Raw genomic sequence first — 27,095 nt, forward strand, 5'->3', positions numbered from 1 at the left:
AGAGAGAGAGAAAGAGAAAGAGAGAGAGAGGAAAGCATGGTGAGTCAGGAGGATCTGGGAGTTGGAGAGGAAACCTGAACTAGAATAAATTGTATGGAAAAATCTATTTTTACTAAAAAATATGGGTTATACCTTATAGTTCTTATCAAATAATGTATCAATTTTTTTTTACAGATTTTAAAAAAGAGAAAAGAAAATTGCCGCATGAAACTCAGTGCTTGCTTCTGTCTTGTTACCCTAAGTCCTTTGTAAGATGCTGTCTTACAATGTAGGCGTTCATTCAGGTTAGGGATGTAGTTCAGTGTTAAAGCTTTTGTCCCACATATACAGCACCTTCCCTTCCATCCACAGCCATGGAAAAAGAAAACAGAATTGGCATTCAGTAATATCTGTGGAAATTATATTATGGGTTAATACGTATAAAATGTTTAACAAAGTGCCTGGATTGTAGCTTACACTTCCTGACTGTAGTGAGTTATGAGGCATACATAGCTCCTGTAACAGTATATTGGAAGGAGTTACCAAATTTGGGCAGGTGGCCTGTAATGGGTAAGGTCCATTCATTTTATGAAAAGCCACACGTATTTGGGCACCAATGTTTTGTTTATATATTTTCAATTCTAATAAAGTGAATTAATCAATATATTTTTCCACTGGGAATTTCATTCTGGTAGAACTACCATGCTTTCCTTTACCCATTTATTTCTGAGCTTAGTTAAAAAGATCCAATGTACTACAGGGACACAGGGTTGGATGGCAGCTCTGGTCTTAGGACTTTGGAATAATTAGAGTCTCTCTTGGTTTCAGATGTTCATACAGAAGCTGTTCAGGCAGCTCTTGCTAAACACAAAGAAAGGAAAATGGCAGTACCTATGCCTTCCAAAAGAAGATCCCTGGTTGTACAGACCTCCATGGATGCCTACACTCCCCCAGGTGAGCAACAACTTCAATATTTCTGCTTCTTAAATGTGTGCCACATGTGCCTTAGAATTAATTGGTAACTATTGAGCAGCAACAATCTTGAAATTTTTTAAGTCAGAATACAATATGATGGGTCTCAATCACAGGATTTGCACATGTACATTGTTGTTGCTCATCCTCTTCAGTGTCCTAATCCCCCATATGCCTCTGATTTGTCCCTTTCATTCTCCCAATTTATCACTTGCTCCCTTTTATGTCATACATTTCCAATTTCTTGTCCTCTGTCTTTAGGTCTTATTCTCTCCTCTTATATTTCTCTTCTTCAGGACACGCACACGCGCACACACACACACACACACACACACACACACACACACACATTTAGATTCTAAAGGTGGATGGGAACATGCAGGTTCCTCTATGTGTAGTATGGGTTATTTCTGTAACACAATGAACTCTCTTTACTCCATCCATTCTCTTGCAAATGACATTATTTTATTTTTTATGTTTTTGCAGCTGAATAAGTCTATTGCATGTATCTAACCTCATAGTTTTTATTCACTCATTTCTTGAAGAATATATATAAGCTGATCTTATAACCTGGCTCTTGTGGCTTGTGCAAGAGTGTCTGTAGTGTTGGCATAGAGTCCTTCAGGTATATGCCCAGGAGGTAACAATTTTGTGAATCACATTCTAAAAACAGCTTCTGAATAACTTGTAAGGGAAAATTTTGACATCATTATGTTTGTACCTATATTAATAAGAATTTTAGACTTTTTATCAACACTCAATTATACTCAAAGCCTTATAAAAGTTTACTCAATTATTTATCCATACAGAATATATGTCATCTTTTAGTTATAAAAGTTGAAGTTACATAGATCTTTCTTCAGCTAGAAAGGTGTATGCATATTGTTAAATCTTTAAAATACTAATATACTATATTATTGTATTTTGGAAGAAATCAAGTGAATTGATCAATCAGTTGAGATGGTATCCTGAAACAGGGATCACTGGGTATTACTTGTGGAGTGTGAGTAATTTCAATTTAAATTACAGTATTTTAACTTCAATAGGTTTTCTTTTCACTTTCCTCACCTCTGTTATTGTAGTGTAAAAACAGCCATTGTTGTATGTCAGTGCTGTCCAGTAAAAGTTTACAAAACCAAACAGTAGGCATAATTTGATCCACAGACAAACTTAACTCTTCATGTAAAATGATTGAAAGTAATGGCATATATACTTTCTTTTTTCCAAATTACTATGTTTTATGTGACTAGTAAAATAGTTTGTATGTTAACTTTATGTTATATAAAGGTTATGTTTTATAAAGTTAACTGTATGGTTAACTTTAAATGGCTGACTTATGTTACAGGAAAAGTTAAGATATTTGCTTGCCTGTGGTGAGGGCTTTCTAGCTATGCTACAGTAGGGTAGATAACATTACAATGAGTGTAAGAGAGAGATCTCTTGTGAAGACAGGGAGCTAAAACACTTGACTAGTCTCACTTTTTATAACAGCATACTCCCACAGGAACTAAGAAGGTCCCATGGAAATTCTTATTTCCATCTGGTAGCACTAAATCATTGTACCAAAGAGCTCAGGAGCCCATTTTTCAGTAATTTAGAATCTTGGAGGATTTGTACTAGTTTCCTACCTACAAGATTATACCATCTGCGAGTAAAGACGCTTCTTTTTAGATTCAGGTGTTTGTAATTAGTTTTACAGGTCTGTTTCACTGGCTTTAACCTTCTAAATAAGGTTGACTAGAAGTGATAGTTTGTTGAATTGTTTTGTTCTTTTTTTCTTTCTTTTTTTTGTTTTTTCAAGACAGTGTTTCTCTGTGTAGCCCTGGCTGTCCTGGAACTCACTCTGTAGACTAGGCTGGCCTCAAACTCCAAAATCCACCTGCCTTTGCCTCCCAAGTGCTGGGATTAAAGGCATGTGCCATCACTGCCCAAGCTTGTTGAATATTTTTAACTTGATGTTACCAAATACTGGTGCTAAAGGGTACCACATGTTGCCATTTTTTAAGTGTACTAGTAACATTAATTCACCTTTAAATATTAACTTTAACTTTAATTGTGGGTCTTAGTGTCCAACTCTAGCCACTACTTGGTGATAGTGTATCATCCATCCTGTATGTTGCTTGTTTAGTTAACTAATATTTTGTGGAGGATTTTGTGTCTGTGTCCAGAGGGATGTTATGCTACCATTTTATCTTGAAAGGTGATAGGGATGTTGTTAAGAAATGAAAGATTGACTAAAAAGGGGAATGTGAAAACTTCCATGCCATTTATGTATTCATTTTCGTACCTCTCAAAGTTTTAAAAATAAATACTTAAAATATTTAAGTTTTACTCTATATAAATAATGTTATATAAAAATTATATGCTAAAGGGAATTTTCTAATATTTTTAACAAAAAATGTAGAGAGCATGGATGATGATAAAATAGTATAGCTATTCTTAATGGTGTTGTTATTGTCCTGTCCTGTTAGATATTTCTGAGTTCTCATTTCTTATTATATCACCTAACTCATCTCTTGACAGGTTCCTAAGTCATTCTTACCCTGCAGATTAGATACCAAACACTGCAGTCATTCATTCTTAACCTATTGCTGCTAACTGAACACATATTGAATGAAAATATACCTATTAGTTTTCATTAGTAATGTACATTTTCCTTAGGTTATCTCTTTTTCATATAGAAAGATAAACCAACTAAATATGAGAACTTTTCTAGTATATGAATGCTATAAAAGTGAGTAGATTTTATTGAGCATAAAATGTGGTGTTATGAGTATGTACTGAGCTCTAGAGGTGGAGACAGAACACAAAGCGGGTAAGTTACTGGAGATGAAGATAAGGTATGTGTACTTTAAAGTGAGTTCTTCTTGTACTGCCATTTCTTCATTAAAAGCTCAAAATTTGAGGAGCCTTGTAGGTATGTTGTTCTTACTTTTAAGCCTAAAACTAATTTATAGTTCAGAAAATTAGTCTGAAGAACTCACAGCAATACTATTTGTAAGCACATGGAAGCAGCTCAAGCATGTCTTAGAAAATGGTGCCCCATCCTGTAACTTAATGTGTTCATACAAAGAAGATACTGGCTTCTTCTCAAACAGTTAAACTGAAAAAGTCAAGCATCTTTGCCTAGGTGCAATATCCAGATAAATTTCCTATAGCATACTTAAAGCATTTTAGTTATGAAACTTAATACATATAAAAACTATATTTGGAGAGCTGAATAACTTCAAGATTGTTTGAAGCCGAGCGCTATGGTTCTGAAGGAATTCCTGGTAGTGTGTGCAAAGGGACCAAGACTGAGGGGTGGGCATCTTCGCTACACTATTTAACAAGTCAAATCTCTTCTTGAAAACAGATACTTCTTCAGGTTCAGAAGATGAAGGCTCAGTGCAGGGTGATTCCCAGGGAACCCCCACTTCTAGCCAGGGCAGCATCAACATGGAGCATTGGATCAGCCAAGCCATCCATGGATCTACCACATCAACAACCTCCTCCTCCTCCACACAGAGTGGGGGCAGTGGGGCAGCACACCGGCTAGCAGATGTCATGGCCCAGACACACATAGGTGAGTGAGATGCCCATAGCCTGGAGGGATGGGGGTCTTTGCCTTTGCCTAGTTTGCTTTTGTCATTATCTGAGTTAGCACTGGGTATTCGTTTGTTCTCTCAGAATGCTCTGGTTATCAATTCTGATGAATACCAGGAAAAACCTTTCAGATTTTGGGTTGCTGCACTGGACTACATTTCTGAAACTGTTGCTTATGGATATTCAATACCTCAATCTCATGTAGCAAGAATTCTGCCAGCTTTGTGTTGGTATTAGAATGCATCTTGTTCATTAGGAAAGCTTGCAGCCATATCTAATTACATGTTTGTATTTTATGCTAAATAAACTAGTCAGTGACATTTTGTAGTGTTGATAAAGACAACAGATTATAAACTACACTTGCTGTTAGTGGGGAACTTGAAGGACTTAATGATTTCTGCCAAGGGCCTTCCAATTATTTAGGCACTAGCAACTATTCTGCATGTAGACTCTAGAGTGAAGAAGGTATGTAGATTAGAAAAAGTACAAGATGGGCTTAGAAAGGTGGCCCCGCAGAATTAAAAGCACATAGTCCTCTTGCAGAGGACCTGGGTTTTGTTGCCAGCACAAACATTCAACTGTTCACATCTGCCTGTAACTTCAACTCCAGGGAATCCAGGAGCCTCTCTGGGCGCCTCAGGCAGCCAGACTCACATGAGTCTATCCTCAGGTTCATACATAATGAAAAGTAAAAATCTAAAATCCAAATACCAGAAGCATGACTGTGGAGCATCTGAAAACAGTTTAGAAATGCAGGCAAGTAATAATTAGAGGAAATGTGTGTTAGATGAGTAATTATGGATAATTTAATATTTCATATGAAATATGTGAATAGTGTTACCGTTTCCACCCATGTGCTTGTTACTTACTGCTCCTCACTCTCAAGGGCCAGGTACTTGGAGGCAGTTGCATATCAAACTCTCATCCAAACTGAGAGTATGAGACAGATATGCAGTCCTCAAGCCATGCCTGCAATACTACGGAGTTATCTTTCAACAGGGAGCAGGAAATAGAATGAATGAGTTAAAAATGCCACAGTCAGTGCAGATACTTAGAATGTGGATCTTTAACTACTTGATGGGCAAGTAAAGTAATTTCAAACTGACATTTTAAGCTTCACCTCAGTTGAACTCAGTGAACAAAGTTAAAAGCATTGGCCTTTCTTGTATCTAAAATGAGTTTGCTGGTCTGTTTCCTGAAGAACAGCATCTGCTTTGAGTTTCCCCATTAACAACCTCTGGGTTCTTGAAGTCACTTATCAGTGAAGGGGAAAAAAATGGGAACCATAATTTCTTGTCCTTGTACCTCTTAGAACTGTTGCAAATAAAAAGGAGAAAATAGTAACATTCTGAGCAAGTTTTTAAAGCAGTTCTCCTTTTCAAAAGGATATTACTTCAGTTGAACACATTTTGAAGAAAATTACAAGTTAATGTTACCAACAACTCCCATTTGAAATATTGGAAAATTAAACATTGTGTATAAATGTCACCATTAAATATTTTAGACAAAACAATTTATTCTTGCTTATTGGAGCTTAGGATGGCTGCCAAGGCTGTCAGCTGTCCATGGTTTCTGAGCAGACATGTTACCCACCAACTTGTCATGAGAGTATTTATATTCTCTGATTTTGTTCTTTTAAGAAGGTTCTCTGCCAGGGCCAGAAAGTGGGAGAGGGAAGGGTGGCAGGCATAGGGAAGTGGGAGGCAACAGGGGTTTGTTTTTGTTGTTTTTGTTTGTTTCTTTGTTTTTTGGAGGGGAAACTGGGAATGGAGAAATTTACATGTAAATAAAGAAAATATCTAAAAGAAAAAAAAAAGGTTCTCAGAATCTTACTAAGAGGAGATCCTCCAAGTACCTGGCTTTTCCTCTACTTGCCTATATGATAGAAAGACCATAATGTATCTTATCCAAGCAATTTACCTTGTGAAAACCTCTCACCATTGAACTGTTTAAGCATCTTAATCCACAAAAAGTAATGGAAGAGAACAGACCCAGATGTCCTACTTCTGCCCTGAGAGTGAGGACTAGACTGGGGTACAGTAAAATTCTTAGTATTTTTGAACAAATTAATCACTACCTTTGGCTTTCCTTTTGTGAGCTTACACTTGGAATACTTGAGGAAATTATAGCATGCAGAATTAAATTTATCCAAACTATAAAAGGTTGCATTACTCATACACACCAAGGCTCTGTGTGTCCTAAATATAACTCCAGAGTTTGTGACATTTCAGTAATTTCTCATTTGGCACAAGGATACGTTCCTAGAATATCTGAGATTTAATCTATAGGAATTGCCATTTTTAAAGCAATGGCAAGATAATAAAATTATGAAAATTAGAACACTTCATTCCAGAGACAAAGGCAGATAAAAATCAAAGTTGGCAGCACTTGGCCTTCTGTTGAGATCATCAAAAGCTTTAGAACAAGAAAATAGTAAAATAGAGTGTGTGCCTCCATGTATATGTATGCACGTTTGACAAAGCTCAAGGCAAAATAAACTACCAAATCACATATGATTCTATTGGGCCAGTTGCTTCATGTGGAGCCAGAAGAGACTTCTTTTGCATACAGGTGAGAAAAGCCAAGAAATAACCATGCAGTCTCTCCCAAAATGGGCATTCTTCTGTTCCTTGGTTCAAGCAAAATCTCAAATCTCTGTATTTTTTACTGCAAATTTTATTGAACATATGTCTAAGACATTCTCCATTTATTTTGGTAAGCCAGGCTGGCTTACTATAGGATAGAAAATATTCTATTCTGAGCTCTCATTTTACTTTTTCCTGTGGTGCTTGCTGTATATATGGCAAAATATGCTTGTTACTCTACAGTTGATGATCCTAACAGCCAAGCCTCAGTCCTGACAGTGCTAAGTTCTGAGACTAGAATTCTAGTACAAATGGGCAGACTGATGTCCTCATTTCCTGCATTACTGACAGACTAATCCACTGACTTGCTGGCCTTCTCTCCATCACCGTAACCAGGATAACTTGTTTCATGGGCATGAAACCTAGGGTCCTATGAATACTAGCCAAGCTCTGTACCACTGAGACACACCCCAACTCAGAATGATTCTGGCTCATTCAATGTAATTATGCAAGTATTTATTAAGTATTATAAGGCTGGGCATTTTAGCTCAGTATTTGCTTCTTGTGGCGTATTCCAACCTAAATACTGCAAAAGAAGAGAAAATTAAAAACTCTAAAGAACCTTAGTTAGAAGTGAAGGGGTTAATGCTCTATAAAATTTTACCAGAATGAAAAGTTGAGAAATGTAACTTAGACTGGTCAGTATATTTACTTAGATGAGCTTAAACTCTGTAATATGTATTTAAAAGTGTTGAGTAAAATATAGGAATTAGATAACGTAAGTAGGGAAATTGAACACACACTGTATTAGTATGTTATAGGGTAAGAACTAAGAACAAAGCAGAGCAGATAACATGTTGTACATTCAAAAACAGACTGTATACATGCATTTTTTCTTGATTTTAAGCATCTGTAATATTTTGATAATGCCTTCATCTGACAACAATGTCTCAGAGTATGCTGAGAGTGTAGTTTTATTAACCCAATCTTTATAAAAGTAATTGATTTTCCCAAAATGTTTTAGAATTCAGTTGACATGAATGCTGCTTTCAATATACACTGTTTGCATTATTGAATTCTCATAAAAATTCTTGTATTCTACTAAGAACATAACAAGTTGAGCTGGGAAGATATCTCAGGTGGTACGTGCTTGCCATGCAGGCATCAGGACCCAAGTTTGGCTCTCCACTAGCTGTGTAATAAGCTGGGTCTGTAGTCCCTGTCTGTAATGCTTGTCCTAGTGAGTCAAAAAGATTCCTGGAGCTCATTGACCAGCCAGTGTGGAAAACTGCTGAGTTCCTGGTTCAGTGAGTGACCCTGTATTAGTGTGTGTACTGGATTTATTAGAATGGCTTACAGGGTATGGTTCAACTAGTCCAACAATGGCTAATCAACCAGGTTGAAAGTTAAGGAATCTGGTAGCTCAGGCCAGGAGGCTAGATATCTCAGGTGGTGTTTCTATGTCAGAATCTGGAAGACGTAGACTCTAATGCTAGTGAAGGAATGAACTTGCCAATGAGATCAAAGGCAACCAAGGAAAGAGCAAAGCCTCTTTCCTTCTGTGTCCTTTATATAGGATACCACCAGGTGTTGTCCAGATTAAAGGAGGATCTTCCCACTTCAAAAGATCTGGAGTAAAGGTGTGCCTTTTCATTTCAAATGACCTAATTAAGGAAAATCTTCACTGGTGTACCAGTCAGCTAAGTTTCAGTTAGTTCCAGATGTTGTCAATTTGACAACCAAGCACAGCCATCACAGACCCTCTCTCAAAAAGTAAGGTTAACTCAATGGAGGAAAGACATTCAGTGTCAACTTGTGTCCTCCACTCATGTGCATACTCACATAAGTGCACACTGATATGTACGGATAGAAACACAAATACACGACAAAAATTAATTTGTAAAAATCTTTGATTATCTACCACAGAGATACATTATTTGTTCTATAATGAGCAAGAGCCTGGCAGTTGGATGTTTTGATTGTGGAGTCGGCTTTATTAGGAAACTTATTCAGAGAGTTTGAATAGGCACCATTATAAATTACCCTTATTTATCTGTAATCACCATACATATTTATACTTTTCAAACATTTATAGCCTTGAAATAGCACTGAAATTGGTGATGTTACTGCAGCCTGGCTTCCAAGGGCTGAGATCCCCCTATTGTCTCAACTCCTCTCAACTGGAGGTGGTATTGCAGTTAAAGCATTATAGTTTTAGAGCAGCTCACCAAATTTTTGCTGTGAAGGGACAGAGAATAAATATTTTAGGCTCTGTGTGCATGTATCACTGCAGCTGTTGAACATGGTGCCTCCATCACTAAAGAAGCTACACAAAGGCACATCTGTGTGCTGATATTTCTAAAATCAGTGCCAGGCACAACCACTACTCATAGTTTGTCAACCTAGATTTTAGAATTTCAATCAGTTTTACTCTAAAAGCAAACTAAAAATCATAAGTCTTCTATAAGATAATGCAAGGTAGAATAGAGATTGTCAGTGGTAATCTATGTTATGTTTCTGGTCCTCTAATTTTACTATCAAGATGTTTAAAACATGGATTGGACCTGTCACGTTCTGCTAGAAACAATTTCATAATGTGATTCTTCAAAACACATTTTACACTGACTTATTAAAATCCAAATAATGCTTATTAGCTCCAAAAGTATGCTAATCCTTCATCTTCTGCACATCCCACTCTGGAGGAAATTAGCATTCAATTTTATAAGAATGCCTCATTGGTACACAAGGTAAAATTTCACCTAATCACTAACTTCTAATTACCTGTGTTTTAAGTGCATTTAATTTAGAAAGTAGTAATAGTCATTCACGCCTCTATGCTCATGAATTTCCCAGATTCTTTCTTGGGTCCTGACACAGAACAAAAGGCTGAGTGAAATCCCTAATCTAGTCTATGCTCAGGGAGTCCTTGGCAGCAGTTCCTGTTTGGTTGCAGGACATTATGTCATTGGGTTTCTACAGGTACATTGAGAAATAATAGTTCTAGCCTTGTTTTCACATCACATCTTTCTGGAATTTCTATATCATAAATATGAGGAAGCGTATATGGAGGAACTGTGTATAATCAATGAAAGACAATCTTGACTCTCAGATCCTTAAATATGGAATCACAGAAGCCTTTTCCAACCTAACCTTCTCTTGGTTTGTTTTATAGATAATGTAGATTTAAGATCAGTTATGAATCACTGTTAGGAGTTTAGCAAACAGGAAAGATCATTCTGTGGCAGAAGCAATGTTAGAAGAGGGTTGTTATGTAGCTGAATAACTACAAAAGGAATTCAATATTTTCCTGGCTGTAATAGAGTATAATATTTTCTTGGATATCATCGTGTGTGTGTTCTTACTTGTATAATATAGTAGATCTTCCTTAGTATATTACTCTGGGCTGAGACAATAGTTGCTGCTGCGTCACCATTAGAGACCATGTTATTCAATTTCTACTGTGGGGAGACTGCAGAGGAATCTCCTGTCTTCCGCTTAAGTACACATGGGAGAGGATATTGATTCAGTGAAAACTCAAGCTGACAGTCTCCTGGAGCAGGCAGTGGTTGGCAGATAAGTTGGATGCTTTGCCTCATAAAGGCACTTCTGCTTTTCTGTCACCATCAGGTGGCTTTGTGGAGGACTAGGTCATGTCTAGTGCATTTTAAAGAGGAATATTTACACCTGATCAAAAGGAGGTGTGGTCAGCCCATATTCATGCAAATCTTGTGGCTAGTCTGAGTGTCACCTACAGTTTGGACAACATTTAAGTTTCAATTCCAGGACACTAGAGCATTCTGCTTTTCCTCTTTGTTTAAATATTCTCTGCATTCTTGTGTGATTTTTTTTTGTTTTTGTTTTTTGTTGTTGTTTGTTTGTTTGTTTGTTTTTTGTTTTTTCGAGACAGGGTTTCTCTGTGTAGTCCTGGCTGTCCTGGAACTCACTCTATAGACCAGTCGGGCCTCGAACTTAGAAATCTGCCTGCCTCTGCCTCCCAAATGCTGGGATAAAAGGTGTGCGCCATATTCTCTGCATTCTTATTGAAGTATTTTGGCTTATACTGTTTTATAGAAGCCTAGCCCACCCATTGTTTGCCAACCTGCCAAGAACCTGAAACAGCAGGGCAGACTGGTAGGCTGAGTGGTCTGGTGGGCCTGTCTCATAGGCATCGTTTTTGTAGATGGAAACAGTTTTTTTGTTTGTTTGTTTTTTGTTGTTGTTGGTTTCTGCTTTCATTGAACAATGGTAGCTGAATTATCCGTAAGACTCTAGGGCTTGAAAGTTTTTCAACGAATGAAAATTTGGGTTCCTTTGAAATAGTAACTCATTACCCATTCTCAATCAGTCAGCCAACACCACATTGTATTCTGCATATTAATACCAAATTTGAAAGGTTTTTATCTTTCTTTAAAATTTATGTAAAGACTGAAATATAATATAGCTCATGAGTGAGTTCTACTGTTGACCCTTTGGGACTACCAGTCCTACAGTTAAGATTATAGAATATTACTTTGAGGATGATGTTAGAAACCCCTCTTTGGTCTTCTCTGGAAATGGTTGCTAATGTGTTCATTCATGTATTCACTCATACTCTGAATTGTCCTACATTTATTGAGCATAGATTATGTAGGATATAAATTTTTTATAGCTTCAGTATCTAAGGAGGTCATTTTATAACTCCATGTGGCTGGAAGCTAGAAAGAAGAGACGACCTTTCAGAGTCTGTGACTAGGAAGGAGTTAGATCAGTGAAGAGGCAGTGACTCAGGGAGGCTCAGCAAAGAGGATCAGCTAATACCTTGATATTGATCAGGGCCAACAGACAGCTGTTTATAAACAGGAACGTAACATTTTCCATGTTGAAGGCATGACAGTGAGTTAAGATATCCCAGTACTGATGAAAGGTAAAAAACAGTTTGCATATACTTTCATGAAAATGGTTGAATTATAGCATTCTCTATCTTCCCGTTGAATCGTGTACAACTTCAAATTCTTAAGGACCCATTCCAACTGTTTAGAGCAGTAGTGATGCCAGCATAGGTGATCCAGGAATTTCCTGTGTGAAGTTCACATGCTATTTTGAGGATATAGAGGTCACAGAGGTAGCTCAAAGGATAGGGTTTACAGTACAAGCAACCCCTGCCATGGACCTGGAAAGATGGGAGTCATTTTCTTTTGATTTTAAAAGCCTGGTGAGGACTAGGAAGATTGTACAGTTTGTAGTGTTGGCTCATGCAAGCATGAGAACTTGAGTTCAAATTCTCAGCAACCATGTATAAAGTTAAGTATGGCCACAAGTATCTTTAACTGAACTCAAGGTGATGGAGACAGTTGGATTGTTAAAAGTTTCTAGCCAGGCAGTCTAGCTTAAATGAAGTCATTCTGTCTCAAAAAAAAAAAAAAAAAAAAAAAAAAAAAAGATGGAGAGCAACTGATGAGAGCAAACATCCTAGCATCAACCTTTGATTCCTGTGGGTGGACATATTGAGTATGTGTACCTACAGAATATACACACAGAACAAACAAAAAAACCTTATAAAACTGAACTGAGCAGTGAGAGGTCTTAAAATTTAAGACACAAATTCTGTTAATATGAGAGTTCTTTAAGTTTTTCTGATGCATAGGGACTGCTTGACCTCCAGCCTAGAGCTTATTGAGCTTATTTGAAACCTTGAACCTACCCTTTTGGTCTGAACCAACTTTTTCCTCACCCCCTCAGCAGGTGTTTCCAGAGCAGGTGCTATATGCAAGAACCTTCAAAACATTCCTCAAATCCTGATGTATACTAGAAAAAGGGTCTTGTGTCATTACAGTGGCAGAGGTTTTTAAACGTCTGGTAGCTTTATCTTATAGTGAGGACAAATGTGGGGATCTTGAGGGGAAAGAGACGAGGTGATACATAAACTGCTTTTCTTTCTTTAGCTGTGATAAAATACTCTGACCAAAGCAACTTAGGGAGGAAATGGTTTATTTTAACTTATACTTCTAGGTAATAATTCATCCCTGGGGGATGTCAGGGCAGAAACAATTGCAAACAGTGTGAGGAATGCTTCTTACTGGCTTATTCTCTGGCTTGCTCAGCTAGTTTTCCTATATAGCCCAAGATATCCTTCCTGTGGATAATACTTCCCAGAGTTGGCTGGGCCCTCTCATATTCAATCATCAGTTAATCGAATTCTTCAGTCATTAGGTCACAGGCCTCTCTAACTGAGCAGTTCTTCAAATGAAGTCCCCTCCCCCATGTATCGTAGGTTGTGTCAAGTGGATAATAAAAACTAACCAGCACATATAAATCTAGAAACACTTTGAAGTTACCCAGCTGTCACTGTACCTAATGTTTTTTACACTATCAGATATATAAGAATCATTATTCACCCCCTCACAGAAGTGGGAATTCTGTTTAATGCAAACTCTAATTAAATAGCCCTAATGATATAGTATGTTGAAATGCATGGCTAATGTGAAAATTGAACCTCAGGATGTTCAGACTCAGAGATTGCCATTTTACAGGATGCCTTTTGGATTGTGTTCATTACAAGTTAGCATGCACTGTGGGGTGTTTGCTTGTTTGTTTGTTTGTTTTGCAATGGGATGCTCCAGAGGGTATAATGTTTGGCCATGAGGTAGTGGAGTTCTAGAGAATTATATCATTTAGAAACATGAATGAGAGCCTATTTGGCAGAAGCACAGATGGGGTGTGACAAGATTAAATACAGAGTTGAAGAAGATGAAGACGAAACTTGGATGATTCTCTTTTCCTACTTCCCCTCATAGGATTAGTCAATCGCGTGACATGTCCTCCATCCTGTTCCTTCCTCTAGTACTCACATGACTATTTCTAGCAAAGGCACACTTTCTTGGGGCTATAATCTCAGAAATTTCCCATAAGGATGTGGAACAGTTTATCTGGCAGTCATAGTAAAATGCCATGGACTGTGAGACTTGAACAGGGGATTATTTGTGATACCTCAGCTCTGGGACCTAGAAGTTAGAGATGTGCAGGTATAAGCAGTGTTGAGTTCTCAGAGGCCTTTCTCCTAGCTCAGAGGGAACCATGTCTTTTGTAATCCCCCACATGGTCTTCTCTCCGTCTATGACTGTACCCTGAGTCTTCTTTCTTTAAAAAATATTTACTTAGTTGATTGCTTGCTTGTTGGTTTGCTTGGGTATGTGTGTTGAGAGAACATGTACCATGGAACATATGTGGAGGTCAGAAGACAACTTTTGGAAGTCTGTTGTCTCTTTTGTGGGTTCCTGGGATGAAACTGATGCCATCAGACTTGCTCAGTAATTTACTGAGCCATCTTTCTGGCCTGATGCCTCTTTCTGATAAGGTCATCAAATATAGTGGATTAGAGTCCATTCTACTAGCTTTGTTTTTGTTTGTTCATTTGTTTTGGTAACCATCTGCAAAGTACCTGAACTTAAATATACAGTCTCATTCTGATGTACTGAGAGTTGAGTTGCAAGCTGAGAATTCAGACCATGAAAGAGCATGATACTCTTAGGAAGGAACACAGTGAATGGTCTTTTTAGGAGTCTGTTGTCACCTTTGATTCTACATAACAGTCCATGACTCAAGCCTCAAACAACCAACTGATTCTAACTGGCTGTTGAATGTGCCACTGTACATTATAAAATGACATGGTGGTGAGAATCTCTCCTTCAGTACAGTGTGTGTACAATGATAGTGAAATATAGCAGTAGTGTATGTGTATTTCCCTCACTGCCTATATTAGTCAGGATTCTCTAGAGTCACAGAACTTATGATAGTCTCTATATAGTAAAGGAATTTATTGATGACTTACAGTCTGTAGTCCAACTCCCAACAATGGGCAGTAGTAGCTGTGAATGTAAATCCAAGGATCTAGCAGTTGCTCAGTCCCACAAAGCAAGCAAGTGAAGAAGAGAGAGAGTAAATCTTCCTTCCAATGTCCTTATATAGGTCTCCAGTAGAAAGTGTAGCCCAGATTAAAGGTATGTGCCACCACACCTTTAATCCCAGATGACCTTGAAGTCATAGATCTTCTTGTCTTAATCTTCTGGAATTTATAGCCACTATGCCTCAAGATCTCCATGCCAAGATCCAGGTCAGAAACTGGTATCTCCCAGCCTTCAAATTAGGATAACTGGTGTGCCTTCCAATTCGGGATTATAGTTCATTCCAGATATACTCAAGTTGACAACCAGGAATAGCCACTATACTGCCATTGTGAGGTGAGTATAAGATAGGTGTCACCATCATTTATAAAATAGGAACCAAAGGTATGGGAGCTTCATTATAGAACTTGGACCCATGTGGTTCAGTCCTGTGTATATTCCTCAAACATCTTGTCCAAGTATTTGGAACCAAAGGCTCTCAGGGTGGCTCTGGTAGACCAGATGGTCTACCCAGGGTTGTCCATTTGAAGCCTCCTCAGGAAGGCTACTACACCCCAACCACCAATCTTTATCCAAGACAGCTGTATAGTACATGCAAGGAAATTTCTGTAGGAATTCTGTCATTATCCACATGCTTGATATTTGTGTATTTGCTTACTAGACAAAATTTATTTGTAATACCCTCAAGTCAGTGGAAGGTTTTCTGTCATTTGTGTATATATGCCAAACTCCAAAACTCTTGTGCACATTTGTGCCTAGGGTCCAACAGGATGGCCTTCATCTTGTTTTAATTCTTTGACTATAAAAGTGCTTTTTACAGCCATGTTTTCCTATGTGGTGGTTTTGTACTTTTGTTGATGGAAGTGTCCATGAAACAGAAGCTGAGTGTAAGGTTAAAGAGGCCAAAGAAGAAAGACTTTTTTATATGAATGTCACGGTGGTGGTTGGAGTAAGAATGGCCTCTATAGGTAGAATGCTTAGTCATTAGAGAGTGGCACTGTTTGAAATGGTTAGGAGATGTGGCCTTGTTGGATGAAATGTGTACTGAGGGGTGGTGGGGTTTGAGGCTTGAAAAGCCAATGCTGGGCCCAGGTGCACTCTCCCTGCCCCAGATCAAGATGTAGTTCTCAACTACTGCTCTAGCCCCTGCCTGCTGTGCCTGCTGCTGTGCTCCTGCTGTGGTGCTAATGGACTTAAGCTTGGAACTGTAAGCAAGCCTCCAATTACACGCTTTCTTTTATAAGAATTGCCTTGGTCTGGGCTGGAGAGTTGGCTCAGCCATTAAGAACACTGGCTGTTCTTCTAGAGGTCCTGAGTTCAATTCCTAGCAACCATATTGTGGCTCACAACCACCTATAATGGGATGTGATGCCCTCTTCTGGTGTGTCTGATGACAACTACATTGTACTCATACACATAAAATAAATAAATCTTATCCTTAAAAAAAAAAAAAAGAATTGCCTTGGTCATGGTGTCTCTTCACAGCAATAGAACAGCGACTAAGACAGCCATCTTCAGGTGGTAAAAGACTATATACTTCTAACATGGAGTAATATAAAGCAGGCAATCTAAAGTTTCCATATAATATGCATTAGTGAATCAAAATTAGCATTCTGATATGCATTATTGTAATTTACACATGTCTAATTCATTGATCATCTCTTGGACATGGTCTTAATGCTCTAATAACTATAAAAACTGTTCTAATGCCACTGAGCCATTGAGGAGCTTGACTCTGAATACTATAGGGAGTTTCTCCTATTCCTTGGCCATTTGTACTGGATAGTTCTATGCTAATTTGACCTGAGAGGAGGGAGCCTCAATTATGAAAATGCCTACATAAGATCAGGCTGTAGGTAAGCTTGTAGAGCATTTACTTAATTAGTGATTGATGAGGGAGAGCCCTGCCCATTGTGGACAGTGCTGTCCCTGGGCAGGTGGTCCTGGGTTCTATAAGAAAGCAGTCTGAGCAAACTATGGGATGCAGGCCAGTAAGCAGCACCCTCCATGGTTTCTGCAATCAGCTCCTGCCTCTGAGTTTCTTCCCTGTTTGAGTAGCTGTCCTGAATATCTTTGATAATGAACAATGCTGTAGTAGTATAAGACAGATAATCCCCTTCTTCCCCAAATTTGTTTGTTCATGGTTTGGTTTTTTTGGGGGGGTTGTTTTGTTTTGTTTTTTGTTGTTTTTGTTGTTGTTGTTTTGAGACAGGGTTTCTCTGTGTAGCCCTGGCTGTCCTGGAACTCTGTAGACCAGAAATTCACCTGCCTCTTCCTTCCAAGTGCTGGGATTAAAGGCATGCACCACCATTGCCCAGCCTTGTTCATGGTATTTTATCACAGCAATACTAACTTTAAATAAGATAGCCATGGCGTGACACTCAATACGCATTAGATTATAAGCTCTTTCGAGTAACTAAGACTACTCATGTTTTAATTAAAGTAGTTAACTATTTCATGATGTCTCTCACCATTTATCAGGAATATCTTAGGAGTTACACATGTATTAATTTGTTCAATCTACCTAATATCTAAGGGAATCACCATTATTGCTTCAATTTGATAGGTAAGAAAACTGAGGCACAGAGAGATTAAAATGTTTCCCAGGCTCTCCTAGAATCAACAGTGTTGCCTTTTAACTCTAGGATGGAAGCTTGAGTTGTTTGCTGCCTCTGTTGTCACAGTAAGAAAAGTGCCTCGCTTCTAGGGACAGGCACATAGCATGTGATCCTTTATTTATCCTTTGATCATGTTAGGCAGTACTCTAGTTAAAATGCTACGGTGAGTCACTGATCTTGCTCCTGTTAGGAAATTAAATCTGATCTTTACCTATTTTTCACTAGAGATGCTGTACATTATTTTAACATTAATCACCTTTGTTTGGGAGTTTTGTGGCTGACTTTGGTTTAGAGTAATCTTTTTTTTGTTTATGAGGTATGGTCTTTTCTTATATAGGGCTAGGCTCATCTCAAAACTTGTGATCTTAACTGCATCTGCTTCCAAGTATTTGGAACACAGGTTTGTGTCACTATATTGGATCAAAATGATCCTTTTGTATGAGTTTGTCATATTCCAGACATTTTTGAGGTCCTATTGTTCGACCTTCAGAATAACCATGAGGCTCATAAGAAAATTATCTCCTGTGCTTCTTTACAGAAAATCATTCTGCACCTCCTGATGTAACCACATACACCTCAGAACATTCAATACAAGTGGAACGGCCGCAGGGCTCTACCACATCCCGGACAGCACCAAAGTATGGCAATGCTGAGCTCATGGAGACTGGTGATGGTATGTCTTATAGAGAGGCACTTCCTTCCGGGAGAACTTTGTACTGCTGTCCTTACTATGACTATTATTGATCTTTCTGACTGTAGGCGCTACTTCTAGACACTCATTGCTTGTCAGTTTCCTTAGGAACTTTTCTAGAAGGTGACGACTAAAAATTGTAAATTATCTCCAAATTGTCCAAGAATTTCTTCTTATTAAAAAGAATGTAAATATTGTATAATTTAGCCATGAGAAGAAATAGATTTAATGATATGTTGTTGTTTTTGGTAATGTATAAGTAATACTGGCTGAGTCATTTGAGTCTTTAAGAAATTACAGTATGTGTTAAGACCTTGAATGCCTACTTCAGAAGGCAAAATGAAGTTAAATGAAAAAAAAATGATTTACAGGGGTGTTGTTAATGCCTTAGGTTTTCGGAGAAGGAGTCATCTTTTTTTTTTCCTCAAAATTGGAAGTAAATTATCAGTGCTTGGATAAAACACAGAGTAAAAGACTTCTCTTAGTTCTCATATTTTAAATCATGGTGTTTTATAGTAACATTACTAGTTCCCAGTATTCAGTGCAAATCAACACACCTCAGATGTATACTTTCTGATGTATTCTGCTTTAATTGTGTTATATTCCTGCCAGTGTCATAAAAGTTAGCATAGGATCTAGCAGTAAAATTACAGTTTTTTTTTTTTTTTTTTTTTTTTTTTTTACTTTATGAAAAGTGGACAAAACTGCATCAACTTGCTGTAATACATGTTCCTTACAATGTTGTTAATGTTGCTATGATAACTGGATGGTTCACAATTAAATATCTTGCTCTGGTCATCTCTTTAACAAATGGCATGCTGTCCTCAGCATGGTTGAAGTCCTAATGCTACTTAGACATAAATATCAATTAAAACTATAACCATTCCATTTCATATAGAGTTGGCTGTTCTTCCATCTTACTGCATTGGTTTTAGTTCTCTTATATACCCATTACTGAAACTGATCATTGTTGATACTCTTGTCATTATTTTATAAACTTTTGTTAACCTTGAAATCTGTCAAGCTTCAGAATTGGGTAGATTCTGTCTAACTATGTCAGATTTAGGTTATTCATTCTAAAATTCTGACTCCTGTGTTATGTTCTCCGGTGTTTCATACTATGTACACCCTCACCTCAGAATCATACTCAGGAGTATTGCTAACATTCTCACCTAAGCTTCTAAACCACTAGACTTGGATTCATCAGAACCAAATTGGTTTGGATTAATTGATGAGAAGATACTGTGTTTAGATGTTGAGAATTATGGCTATTCTTCCATGTTTTCAGAGCTTTACTTATTTTTTGGTTCTGAAAGTACACTTTAAAAATTCTTTCTAAATAATGGAAGTACAGGTCAGTGCTGTCTAGCTTGTATTAGGTTAGGCTTTCTGATGTATCCCCATGACAGGAAACAAAAATGTTTGGGAAATTTTTCATAAATTCTCTTATTCCTTCCAGAATTTGTTCATGTCCATGGTGGTCCCCTTTTTCAGGTGTACCAGTAAGTAGCCGGGTATCAGCAAAAATTCAGCAGCTTGTCAATACCCTTAAACGACCAAAGCGGCCACCATTACGGGAATTCTTTGTTGATGACTTTGAAGAATTGTTAGAAGGTAAGTATTTTTTTTCTCCCCCTTCTTTTATGAAGCCCTTGGCTTCTTGTACAGTGCTATATTTTATGCAAAGTGACTTTATTTTGTTACGAGTGATAATCTAGCCTTCTCTCAGTAATAGAACTCTAAGTTAGTGTAGGTTGCTGTTCCCAATGCATATCTGAAAGGTACACCAAGTGCTATGCAATTAGAGCTTTGAAGCCATATGTCCCTCTCAGTATAATGTGATGCTGTTCTATGACTTAGGCCTCTTTGTAAGGACTCAGTGTTGTGATATAAACGCAAAATGAAATTATAGATATCCTTGGCTCAAAACCAAAGTGTCCTTTTCCACACGAACTTATGAGATTGGAGAAACACAGTAGGGACTCTGCCCCCTATCTTAGTTAGAATGAATGGTAGGGGCTTCAACTAGACAATTTAAAATTGAAACCAAAGAGATCTGTTGTTGGATCAAACCCAAGCATCTTGTTTATTTGTTAACTGGAGTTAAGAGTCAGCTGAGGGACGGACAAACAGATGACAACTGGAATAAGTGCTTGGTACAGGTGTGAGGATAGGATTTCCGGTCCCTAGAACTCATGCAGAATACGGTTTGGTAAAGTATAGGTAAGATCACCAGAGAAAGCTGTGGAGTGAGACTAGCCTCATCTATGAGTTCTGGATTTGACTGAGAGATCCTACCTCAACGAATAAGGTAGAGGAATGATGGAAGACAGTTTCTCACATCAACCTCCAGTCTTCAAATGCACACTCATATATACATATGAGCACACACCCACACATACACACATGCACACCATGCAAATATACACATGAAAATTGAAAAATACAATAAAATTTATGGAAGACTCAGCTGATTTTCCAGATAGCAGGTTGAAGTGATACCTCAAACTCTGAGAGAAAATGCTTTTCTAGAAATAGGGGAAATAATTTCAGTTTCACACCTATCTGAACTAAAATAAACGAGACTCTGTTCTATGATGAGGCTTTTAGTTTTACTCTTGAAAGTACTATTACCATGCTTTTATTATTCAGAATATTTGTAGATTTCTGCCAATATTTTGTCATTCAAGGGAAAAAATATAAGAACTGAACCTTTTGGAGTTTTGAATAAGGTGTGCTAACAATTAGAACTTTAAACCCATGCATTTTTTTAATTAGATATTTTCTTTATTTACATGTAAATTTCTCCATTCCCAGTTTCCCCTCCAAAAAACAAAGAAACAAACAAAAACAACAAAAACAAACCCTTGTTGCCTCCCCCTTCCCCATGCCTGCCACCCCACCCTCTCCCACTTACTGGCCCTGCCATTCCCCTACATTGGGGTACAGAACCTTCACATGGCCGAGGTCCTCTCCTCCAATTGATCAAACTTGCAATCTCTACTATACACATGCTGCCAGAATAATCAGACCCCTCCATGTGCAGTCCTTGGTTGGTGGTTGAGACCCTGGGAGCTCTGAGGGTACTAGTTAGTTCATATTGTTGTTCGTCCTAAGGGGCTGCAAACCCCTCAGCTCCATTGGTCCTTTCTCTAACTCCTTTACTGGGGACCCTGTACTCAGTTCAATGGATGGCTGTGAGCCTCTACATCTGTATTAGTCAGGTACTGTCAGAGCCTCTCAGGAGATAGCTATATTTAGGCTGGCTTGTCCTTCCTTCAGTCTCTGCTCCATAGTTAATCTCTGCAACTCCTTCCGTGGGTATTTGGTTCCCCCTTTTAAGAAGGAATGAAATGTCCACCTTTTGGTCTTCCTTCTTCTTGAGTTCCTTGTGTAAACCCATGCATTTAAATGTGAGACTCAAGGCATGTGGTTCGGTTTTGTCTGTTACATACAAATGTTCACACACCCACCTAAGTTCCCCATTCTGTGTTGCCTTGGAAACTGTAAGAACTCAATGCTTTTGTGTTATATCTATAATTGTTTGATTTTAGAAAAGCATGTTTGCCATCAGCCTTAAGTATTAATCTCTTAGATTTCTTTTAAGCAACTAAAAAATAATACTAAATGGTTGTCTTTTTCTTAAAAATATTGTATGTTTAAATGTATTTAGTTCAACAACCAGATCCAAACCAACCAAAGCCAGAGGGTGCTCAGATGCTGGCCACAAGAGGGGAGCAGTTGGGAGTTGTCACAAACTGGCCACCCTCTTTAGAAGCTGCACTACAACGATGGGGGACCATCTCTCCGAAGGCCCCCTGCCTGACCACCATGGACACAAATGGAAAACCCCTGTACATCCTCACTTATGGTAATTTCATAGTGCACTTGGTTCACTCTCTGACCTTTGCCTTATCTGCAAAGACCTCTACTGAATGGAGAGAAAAAATACACATCTTCTGAGTGGCTCATTTATGTCTGTGTTGCCTTGTTTGTTTCTGGTTTAAAAGTAGATGAAAATTTAAAGACATTTTCCATTAAAAAATTGTGTTGATAAAGGAGTTACTACTTTTTTATTTTTAAACTTAAAACCCAAAATGGATTTATAAAGCTGTGATTGTAACTCTACTATGTCACTTGATCTTGTTTTTTTTTTTTGAATGAATACTTTCTTTTTTTTAAATATTATTTATTTATCTTTATTTATATGAGTACACCATAGCTGTCCTTAGATAGACCAGAAGAGGGCATCAGATCCCATTACAGATGGTTGTGAGCCACCATGTAGTAGCTGGGAATTGAACTCGGGTACCTTTAGAAGAGCAGTCAGTGCTCTTAACCGCTGAGCCATTTTCTAGGCCCTAAAATAAATACTTTCATTGGTAATCAGTACAGAGTATATATTAAACTTTTGGGCCTAGATTTCAGTCACAATTCCTCAGAATTCCAATATGCTGTAATCCCAGATGCTGAAATTAAAAGATGATAGAAACTCCTGAAGTCTAAAGTCCCAGAGGTTTTAAATCTCAAAAAATAATTATAGAAAAATATTTAAAATTCTATAGAAGACATTTTACGTGTATGTATATATGTCTATGTGTATGTATGTGTGTGTGTATGTATGTCTCTGTGTGTGTGTGTGTGTGTGTGTGTGTGTGTGTGTGTGTGTATGTATATGTATGTAGCTCTGGCTTCCTTGTAACTTACTATATAGACCAGGATGGCCTCAAACTCTCAGACACCCACCTTCTGCCTCTCTGAGGCCAAGATTAAAGGCATGTACTATACCTGGCTTTGTTTACACTTTCAAATAAAGATTTGTAGCCAAAAGATAGGAAAATGTTGGCATAATACTTCATGGGCCATTTTCTACAATAATACATGTAAGAACAGAAACATTTTTGTGGAACTAAACACTCAGGTTTATTAATGCAAGTCACATACAGTTACGAGCAGATGTGCTGTACTCATAGAGAACCAAGTCAGAAAACAAAAGTCTACATGTCTATCACTAGCATTGGCAATCACATACAACTGGCTTTACAACCCCGGTCCTCTGTAATGCCATGGTGGATAGCCCAAGTCTTTGGACAAGGTTGATCAAAGCCATTTGAGTCAGTGTTAAGTTTATAGTCAGCAGAAAGCTGAAGTCTTGGTAATTTTTATCATATAAGAGTACAAGTGCTGGGCAGTAGTGGCTCACGTCTTTAATCCCAGCACTTGGGAAGCAGAGGCAAGCAGATTTTTGAGTTCAAGGCCAGCCTGGTCTACAGAGTGAGTTCCAGGACAGCCAGGACTACACAGAGAAACCCTGTCTCGAAAAAGAAACAAACAAACAAAAAAGTACAAGTATATAATGTGGGCAACTACTAATTTCAGGAAATTTCATTGCATTTACATATGTAAGCAATATTGATAGTAAAAGTTAATACCATAGGTACTTTTATAGAGACAAAAATGCATAAAATGAGTTAGAGCTGTGTGAACATCTATATCATTTGTATCTCCAGTATTGGAATAGGAACAGTACAACAATAAAAGATACAGCATACCAAATTGTACAAAAATAATGCTGACAATTCTAAATAGTAGGAAGCTAAAAGCCCGCTGACTCTTGGGAGTCCAGAAGCTGCTGATTCTGAACCTGTGTTATTATATGCCATTGTTTTTGCTCTGGTAGGGGTTGAACTCGGGACTTTGTGCATGTCAGGCACACATACTTCCAATGAGCTAATTCCTCCTTCCAAGCCTAGCGTTTTGATCTCTGGTGCAGCAAAGAAAAGCTCTTTTGTAGTTCTCAGAAAGAACAGTTCATTTTCCACCTATGTTCTTTCTGGTCTCCTGGCTGGGTAGCTGGTATCAGTATCAAGGGTGACCATCCCTAGCTGATCTATCCAGACCCACACTGATCTCTGAACAACCTCACAGACATATTCAAGACAATATCTGACCAGATTTCTAGGTATTTCTTCGGCATTATGTGCTATCATTCTGCATGTAAGTGGACTAACCCCATCCCCAGACCTTGATCCCTCTGACAAAGTCTACCTCTACTCTCTCAGTGAGATCAGGATTTGGCCTTTGAGATTTCAACATCGAAAATTTACTTTTAGAATTGTCACTTTTCAAACTTGAGAGAGATTTTAACCTTTTATTGAGATTCATGGCATTTATGATTGTGTCTGGTTGGCTCCACTTTGACATCTATCACTCAGAAACAATAAAATTTGGACACACAGTATATAAAGCCAGATAAACTGGTTTCCCTTAGTTCTCACAGCATTCTTAATGTACACTAAACTCTTGCACATAGCCTGCTTTGCTAGACAGAGGCCTTTCTTTTAGTTGAATCACCATGGAGAAAACAGATTACAGCTATTTTCATACTACTGGCTTCAGCTTCACAAAGAATTAAGCTTCATAGCTACAAGAACAAATGGCTCACTTTACTTCTATATGGATGATATTAGAAAGTACTTTTATCTTTTTAAACTTTGGCTTTGTTTTTATATTACAAACACCTTGGATAATTATGAGTTTTAAATCAGTCATCAAGTTTAAAAGTCAGGTGCTATGTTAAGTAATCGGGCTAGGCAGAGCCCAGTATTTGGAGAGTGGGGCCTCAGGGGCACCTGTGCATTTCAGGTACCAAAATGGGATTTGGGTTTAAGAGTATGTTAGGTTTGGAAGTATATATTTTATAGTCTCTTTATATTTGTGGCTATATTGAACACTTTAAAATAGAGAATATTATCTATGATTTAGCATAAACTTTGTTGGTTTTCTTCTTTCTATTAAGTTCTAAGGCAGCATATTTCTCAGCTTAGAAACTTAGAATATCTAGTAGAAAATGTAGATAAAGTTATAAAGGATTTGATACTTCAAGTTGCAGTAGAAATCAGAAGTATATGAAATACAAATGCCATGATCGTAATTCTTGAAATTACTACTACACAGTGCTTCTGTTTTCACTTCTCCATCTTCATCCACCTTCTCTTCTGCTAGGATACCTATAAGTACATATTTTTTGTACTATATAAATGTTTCTGTTTTTCCTTTTATTTTAAAACATTTAATATCCATAGGTACATGTGATCTATTTTGATCAAATCTATTTCCCATTCTTTCCCTTTCAGTTCTTCCCCTATCTCCACCACCTCTTTCTGCTCACAATTTAATGTGCTCATTTTTTTTCTCTCACCACCACTGAGATATGCATGGCTGTAGGACTATCTCTTAGAGCATGGGTAGCCTCTCTGAATCCCTGAAGAAAACTGACTCTTCTGCCCCCAGCCATTAATTGCCAATAGCTCCTCAGGTAGGGGTGGGAATTCGTGAGTTCCTCCCCATCTAGTTACTTTAAGTTTGTCAGGGACTTAGCTGCCTGAGTTAGGAGTGTACAAGACAGCCTTTTCATTCCCTCACTGTTGTTACTGGTAAGTCTCTCCAATCCTTGCTCCAGTTTTATGGGTAATGTGCTCTAGTGAGTCTGTATTACCTGCTTCCATATCCATCTGTGCCCTTGCTCTGCAGTTATGCTGTCTGTACAGCAGCCTAGATGTCATTCAAATCCAAGGAATGCTCAAGAAAATAGTCTTTGTCAGCCATTCTGGATGTGCTTATTCTCTTTTGATTTATACTGCCACCTGCACTTACTCAGTTTTCTTGTCTCTGAAAACTACAAGATGTAAAAATACTAAGTATATTTCAAGAATTGCTCACAGTTTGGATTTTGTAGTTTTGTGAGACTCTATGTAAAACTAGGTTGTGTGTGAGTGTATAATGATATTAACTCCCAACTGTCTTAGCCGAAAATGAAGTTGAAGCATTAGCAAAGTAGAATAGTTTTAATTGATTGGTTTGTTTATAACACATTACTTTTTATTTTATTTAGTGGCAACAGAGTGTAATTATTCAGCTAGAATAGTTTCCCAACTTTGTTTACAGTAAGAAAGGTCTAAAGGCTTAAATTATTTGTGGGGGAAAAACACCGCTCCTTGTATTGTTTCTTACCAACTGATGACCATTGATAGAGAAGTGAACTCCCCAAGTGTGGTATCAAATGACTTTAAAGATCTATGGGGTTGAGATGAGGAAGAAATCATGGATGAAATCTTAACTAGTAATGAAATACTTACGAGTTATGTTAAGCTGCAGACTGTGACTGTGGGCTTAATTGATTCTTGCCTATGACGTTAGTGAACCCCCACAAAAAAGTGTTTAGCATATACTGAGAATCAAGAACTGTCCTGAGAATAAGAGCAATGAAAGATAAAACATTCTCCTAGCTTGCTATCCACTAAGGGGCAGACAAGTAGAGGAATCCTATGAATGGTTACTAACAGCCATATTAATTCAGGTAGCTTCAGTTCTAACAGGAAATAAAACAAATTCAGGTTTATGTTTTGTTTGTTTTTCAAATTCAGGTTTGTTTTTTTTTAAGTAAAAATAATGTGTTATAAGCCAGAGGAATTTCTATTTACCAAAAAAAATCTAGACATTGACTATATTGAGACACAATTAGATGAATCTGCATTTTATTACTTTTACATTAATATACTAACTAGAACCTTGATTTGTTTTGAAAGCTCTTAGTAGCTGAGTGTCTTTGACCATGCTATAAAATGCCTTTTGAATGCAAGAATGCTCCTTAGATTTGAAGTTGCTTTTATTCCACCTTACACTATTCAGTATTACCAGAAAATGTATGAGTTCAGGATGAAGGCTTGAAATATGAAGGTCCTTCAGAGCCTGTTTTTGTTCTTAAATATAATTTGTTGAAACT

At 37.7% G+C, this 27,095-nt stretch overlaps 1 protein-coding gene across 4 annotated transcripts in view; it reads left to right on the forward strand.

Annotated features, from left to right (window-relative positions):
* Positions 1-27,095, forward strand: part of Dip2c (disco interacting protein 2 homolog C) — a 416,803-nt gene that overhangs the window by 269,789 nt on the left and 119,919 nt on the right. For all 4 annotated transcript variants that reach the window (XM_031359583.1, XM_031359584.1, XM_031359585.1 and 1 more), the window contains 5 exons: positions 808-933; positions 4,307-4,516; positions 18,158-18,292; positions 19,805-19,924; positions 21,984-22,181. In XM_031359583.1, the coding sequence (XP_031215443.1) occupies positions 808-933; positions 4,307-4,516; positions 18,158-18,292; positions 19,805-19,924; positions 21,984-22,181 (789 nt within the window). The remainder of the gene's footprint in view (positions 1-807; positions 934-4,306; positions 4,517-18,157; positions 18,293-19,804; positions 19,925-21,983; positions 22,182-27,095) is intronic.

The sequence above is a fragment of the Mastomys coucha genome, unplaced genomic scaffold (genome assembly GCF_008632895.1).
Source record: "Mastomys coucha isolate ucsf_1 unplaced genomic scaffold, UCSF_Mcou_1 pScaffold7, whole genome shotgun sequence".
Classification (NCBI taxonomy): domain Eukaryota; kingdom Metazoa; phylum Chordata; class Mammalia; order Rodentia; family Muridae; genus Mastomys; species Mastomys coucha.